Below are 6,705 nucleotides of genomic sequence, written 5' to 3'. Positions count from 1 at the left end.
ATGGTAAAATGTGGTTGCATTATTTATAATTGTTATTATAGGTAATGTTTTTAAATTTAAAACTAAACTACATTCATAAAGTTATACTCATAATTCTGCACTCATCTCTCCTATGCAAAGGAACAACACAGTATGACATGCAACAAAGTGTTCACTGAGCTACTAAGTTGCAAATGTTCTTGCAACCCAGTCAAACTGTATGACTGAAGCTACATTGCTAGACTCTTGCTTGTGCATGGAAATCCCATTTAAGGTACCAGCGTATTAAACTAATTTGTATACTGACTTTTATTTGATTTTTAAACAATAAGTCATAGAAACTTGCAACTAGGCCATGGATAACTGTTATGTATACAAATTTTAATTCCAGCCTACAAATCAATCTGTGTATTGCTCGTCAATTAATAATTGATTTCCTATACAACAAGTTTGCTAAATAATCAACAGTTGCCTCTCTATCAGAGGCGGACTAGCCATAAGACTTACCAGGGAAACCCCAGTGGCTTGAAGTTTGATGGAGGCTGATGTGATTTTCAATATTACACTCTTTTTTTTTTTTCTTTCTTCTTTTTTTTTTTTTTTCTTTTTTTATCCTCGCCTTTTCCCATTATTATATGGGGTCAGCATTTTTATTGTTTTGGCATGCAATTTACGGCTGGATGCCCTTCCTGACACCAACCCTCACCCTTTATCCGGACTGGGAATATGTGGTGGTTATTCAGTGACCTGCCGCATCCTTCGTATTTGGTGGGTACGGGCTCGAACCCCGGTCTAATCAAGAAGCGTGTGCTATGCACTACTGCTCCTGCCCACCTGGCTACGGAGGCATCCCAATATTACACTCTGACTTCCAATACATTCTATTTGTTTTCCCTGTTAAGAATTTTTGACACAGTCCATCACTGCTAACTACTCATACAACATAACTAAACTGCCTGAAAAAATACCAGAAATTGAATTTATGGGGAGTCAATATCATCAAGTGACCAAAAAAAAAAATTTATTTTTTGAGGATTAATATTTTGACAATTTTATTGAAGTCATTGTAGATGTTGATTGTCTGTCAATACACTTTGAAAGTACAAGTGACACTGGGTCAGTTACTGCCTAGCAAGCATGAAGTGTGGTTCAGTAAAAGAGAAAAGTATTGAAAAGATAGCTGCTATAGATAGTTATTTTGAGCATGTTTTTGAGTATAACTTGGACATAAATGTCGCACAAGTAGCTCACGAGGTATGCTGGTATATTGAATGAATGCATAATTCATAAAAAGTTTAATCAGGTGGGGGAATCACTTCATGATGCATCCTGTGAGGGATGACTGGCCGCCATCGAAGAATTGAAGGCCATCATTGAGTTGGATTCAAGCCAACCAATACCAGGTTACAGAAGATTCAGTGTGAGTGATGGAACTATTTCATTGCATATCCATTGATGGAAAGTGTACAAACTGAGCAAATGGGTTTGACATAAACCCAACACCAGCAGCAAATTCTAGACTATTTGTTGCCTGTCATTGCTTTCAAGTTAAAATAATGAGCTATTTTGGAGCAGTTGTCAACATGCAACAAAAAATGGCTGATGACAGCAACACCAAGCAATCATATTTGATTATCCTGTGAATCTGTATCACATACACATGTTGAACTCCCTACTTCACCAACACAAGATTTTGATGCATAGTGTGATGCAAGCTGGTATCATCTGTTAAAAGCTTCGACCCTCAGCCAATCACAAGGGACAGTTTTTTTATTTTTTACATATAATTTTATCTTAAAAATCTGCATGAAATTTTTGGTCACCTAATACAAATTGACTATATAAACTCAGTAGCCTTTGAGGTTAACACAGTGTTCATGATCATCGTTCTTCCATGATGTGAAAAAGACGCAATTTTTATGAACTTTTTCATACTATGGCAAAGCAAATATTAGTATCAGCAAAATGATGCAAGTTTATGTAACACCAATCAAAAAAAATAAATAAAACATTTAAATTTAATTTAAAATCATATTTAAAGTTAAATCAAAGTAACCAACTCCACATTCCTTTTTTTTTTTTTTTAATTTCTTTCATTTACATATTTAAAATATCTAGTTCCTCCTTAAATTTAAATGAATTTCCAATCTAATACTATGAGAAATGGAATTCTGAATGTAACAATATGTATTATGTGTGTGTTCTGGCCCAGAAGCATTATTCACCTGGGAGATATGATTCTGGGTACTTTTAAATGCTACAGAAGGTGGGCCAGGACCAGCAGATTGCTCTGTCTCTTAATATCAAACTCTCATCACTCAGAAGATAGTGCAGCATCCCACACCATATCACCTAAGAGGAATCAGCCTGGTGTCAACAAGGGCAGTGTGTGAGCTTCCAAAATTGGTTGTCCCCCAACTGCAGTCATGATCAAGGGAGGCTCCTGTCATTCATTGGGCATGCAACAGATGCAATCAAATTCAGTTGTACTCCTATCATACCTACATGCACACGAGACATTTTAGGATTTTTTTTTTTTTTTTTTTTAAGCCAGTGGGTGAAGTAAATTTCTGGGCGCCCATTATAGCATTAAAAAAAAAAAAAAAAAAACTAGGTGAAGTCCAGTACTGAGAAGGTGAACCAGAGCAGTAGGTTACAAAGTCTCTGATGGAAAGAACCCTGGCATTTCTTCAGCTTACCAGGACAAGGATATCTATGGACAGATTTACCTCCTTCCAAAACCTTGGTGCTGTTCCAATCTTTCTCTCTTAACAAACTTGCATTCTGGACCAATTTTAACTGGTTAAAATAAATTTATTAAAATAAAAATGATATATACATAAGATAAAACAGAAATAAAATAAGATAAAAGCATTAAAATACAATAAGATAAAAGTTAAAATATAATGGCTTTTCTCCAATCAGTTGGAGAAACTACCTAGAAACCTTCCATCTGATCAATGATCGCCAGTATGGATTCTGTCAGTGTCGATTCACTGGTGATATTCTGGCTTATGTTACCCATTTATGGACTAATTCAATAGAAAGGTTCGGTGAAACACAAGTAGTTGCTCTTGACATCTCAAAGGCTTTTGATCGTGTTTTTTTTTTTTTTTTTTTATGAAAACCCCAAACACGAAAGGTATCAACCTATAGTACTTAGTACCGTGCATGGGTTGAAGGAGAAGTAGGACGGGGGAATGCCGGAAACTTTGCTCTAGAGACTAAACATGGGTTTCACCACTTCAAGCCTCCAATAAGCAAAGTGGTGGTATTTCACCGGTTGATGAAGTCATCTACCATAAATGGCAAGAAATGTTGAACTACAGTTGACCTTTCAGATATTAATAGGTCAAAAACTGCCTTACAAAATACCAGGTTACAGTGGCTAACAGTTCTTTACGTAATAGGTCAAATCCAATTAACACATTAAGAGGGGAGTCATTGCGATAACCCACTCAAATCATAAAATTCTCAGTAAAAACTAAAACTGGAGTATTACAGCCTTCTCTTTTATGTTGTCTAGTTTATATTTAGTATTACAGTTCTTGGGAATTTTATCCAGCATTGTGCATGTATCTGATCACTTATTTTTTTTTGTTAGCAATGAAATTAAAAATAACAGCAGATGCAATATATGAAATTACTAAGTTCATCAAAGCAACAAAACACTCATAAGTTGGCTATCACATGAATAGGTTAAAACCAATTTCGATAAAGATGAATTACCAGAGCTCACTCACAATTTATGTTTCCTACATGAATACCAATTAACTGGAAAATTGTTGAATGACTTGTTTACAAATTTTCAAAGCCAACAGCTATTAAGTTGGAGCAACTATTTCAGAGATAAGACAACAAAATATTACCCACAACAAGAAGTAACTATAAATATGAAATAATACCTGGGGAAAAAAGCAGTGCACACTGAATGATCACCAGTGAAATTGATGTCAGTCTTGTCAGAATTACATAAAACAAACTGAACATGCCCCAACACAATTCTGATGGTCCAACATTTTAATAATTCATCTGATGAAACCAAGTCAGAGGAAAACAGACTGAGTGGCTGCTCACACATTTCATAAGGATAAGTTTTACGAAGAAATAGTAACTTCACTTTTCCGCATGCCACTCACAAAAGCAAGTAATAAAAAATGCCATCATTTGGAGTAAATGGAAACTGATTATAGTATTAGTAGTGGTAAAATTATGTATCGAAACAAGATTATACACCATTAGCCATTAAAAAAAAAAAAAAAAAAACTCGCTTTACTTGCCAATTCCTTTTAATAACTTGTCCAACAATCCTTGTTGTTGGACAAGTTATTAAAAGGAAGTGGGTAGTTATATCAAACTACCCACTTCTACCAGGTGAAAGATTATTTCAATTACAATCTGGCTGAAAGCAAATTTATATCTATCCTGCAACCATCACTTTTAAACTTTGTTCCCGTGTGTGTGTGTGTGTGTCTGTGTGTTTGGCATAAAGGTCTAAACAAGCTTCCATCTTATGGTTTGCCAATTGTTTTTAGTAATTGGTTACCCAGTTTTCTCTCTGAGGGTGATGGTAGATGGCTCTCTGTCTTCTAACTTCTCCACTAATGCCGGTGTCTCCCAAGGTTCAGTTCTTTCCCCCACCCTTTTCCTCTTGTATATTAATGACCTTCTTCCATTGACTGTAAATCCTATCCATAGTTTTGCCGATGATAGCACATTGCATTCAACTTGTTAATGACAGTAATGGCAGTGTGCTACTGCAACAGGATCTAGATAATTTGGGCAGATGGGTTAAGAAGTGGCAACTGAAGTTTAACCTTGACAAATGCAAAGTACTGCATATGGGTAGAAGTAACCCCAGAGAAACGTACCAACTGTGTGGTACTACACTTAAGGTGGTAGAAAATGAAAAAGACCTGGGAGTAATTGTGCAGGCAGATATGAAGTTTTCTGAGCAATGCAGACAGACTGCCAGGGCAGGTCATGGGGTTTTGTCAATGATATATAGGAATTTTGCTAGCAGGGAAAAGGAGGTGATTATCCCTCTGTATAAGGTAATGGTCAGGCCACGCCTTTAGTACTGCGTACAGGTCTGCAGGCCTCATTTTAGGAAGAATGTAGATTTACTTGAGCGTGTACAGAGAAGGGCAACGAGATTGGTGAGGGGAATGAAGATATCCTGTTACCAAGAGAGGCTTAAGTTCTGCAAATTGCAGGGGCTGGAGACTAGGCACCTGCTCTATGATCTGATTGAGGTGTATAAGGCCTTGAATGGTTTGAGCACGCTGAATTCTGATGGGATCCTTCCACTTGTTCAGATAACGAACATAAGGGGGCATAAATTCAAATTAAGAAAAGACAGATGTAGAATAGATGTGCGGAAATTTGCCTTTAGCCAGCGGGTGGTTAATTGCTGGAACAAACTTCCATCTGTGGTGGAAGTTGATAGGTTGAATTTAAGGAGGAACTGGACAGGCATTTGGAGGGAATGGTGTGATTTTTTTTTTTTTTTTTGGCCGATGCTGCATAAGCTCATACACTTGCTTTCTTGCATCACATGCCACTACTACTACTATTATTACTTTCCATTTTGAGAAACCTTGTCCTGCTCAATCAGCTTCAACTTCTCGAAAATCTGCTACCAATTCCTTAAATGCGATCTTCAGGTAATTCTCCAGTGGGGAAAAGACAACAGTTGATTTCAACCCTTCTAAAACTCAGTCTTGTCTTATATCTCGCAAAAAGGATTCTTCTGTTCCTATGCTTATCTTTAGTGACACTCCGATTTCTAAGCAAAATGATATTTCTCTTTTGGGGATTACTCTGACTTCTAATCTCTCTTGGCACAAACACATTACAAATATTGCTTCCTCTGCATCTAAAAAACTTGGTTTTCTCTTTCGCTCTCAGCGTTACTTTTCTTCCAAACAGCTGCTCACTCTGTATAAATTGCAAACCCGCCCTGACATGGAATATTGTTCCCACATCTGGGGTGGTGCCCCCAAAACCTCTCTCAGGCTTCTAGATTCCATTCAGAAGAGGGCAGTTAGGTTAATTAATGATTCATCTTTAACAAAGTCTCTCCAGTCGCTGTCTCATAGACGTACTGTTTCTGCTGCATGCCTCTTCTACAGATACTTCCACGGTCCCTGTTCTTCTGAATTGGCTTCTATGATTCCCGCTCTCTCTTTTAAAACAGTCCCAAAATGTGCTGCCACCAGTCAACATCCATTTACTGTCCAACTTCAAACTCACAGAACCAACTTTTCATCTTCCTCGTTTATTCATTCAGCTGCCGTTTTCTGGAACAATCTTCCTTCATACGTATTTCCTGAAAATTACCGTCTACAGAAGTTCAAGTCCATTATCAATAAATATCTTCTTTCGTCTTCTCAACCTCCAACCCAAGCACGGTACTAAGTACTATAGTTTCTAATACCTCGTGTTTGGGGTTTACATAAAAAAAAAAAAAAAAAAGTTGGGAACCATCCCAGGCAGTGGTGGACTAGGTTCAGGATTGGTTCCAGGGCATATTCAATGGTTCTTTTTATGATTTTTGGTCCAAAAGGTCCAGGCCTAGTGTCTTCTTGTTTCTAATTTTCTGGGCTGCGTTCTTGAGGTCTAGTTGTGTGAAAGGTTCTTCAGTCCGATCCAACGGGTATTGTTCATTGTCCTCACAGAGCTGGATCTGTTCATGCATGGAAGGCAGTTGTGCAGGTTTGAAGA

The 6,705-nt window shown here is 37.3% G+C and overlaps 1 protein-coding gene across 1 annotated transcript in view; it reads left to right on the top strand.

The window, feature by feature from the left end:
* The first annotated feature begins 1,116 nt into the window (after positions 1-1,116).
* Positions 1,117-6,705, top strand: part of PIG-X (Phosphatidylinositol glycan anchor biosynthesis class X) — a 58,617-nt gene continuing 53,028 nt past the window's right edge. Inside the window, exon 1 of the mRNA XM_090386631.1 lies at positions 1,117-1,233. Coding sequence (XP_090242757.1) covers positions 1,117-1,233 — 117 coding nt within the window. The remainder of the gene's footprint in view (positions 1,234-6,705) is intronic.

Source organism: Mastigoproctus giganteus, chromosome 12 (assembly GCF_048544385.1).
Source record: "Mastigoproctus giganteus isolate SK-2022 chromosome 12, ASM4854438v1, whole genome shotgun sequence".
Lineage (NCBI taxonomy): Eukaryota > Metazoa > Arthropoda > Arachnida > Uropygi > Thelyphonidae > Mastigoproctus > Mastigoproctus giganteus.
Note: the sequence above shows the minus strand (reverse complement) of the source record. Positions and strands in the feature narration are given on the sequence as shown.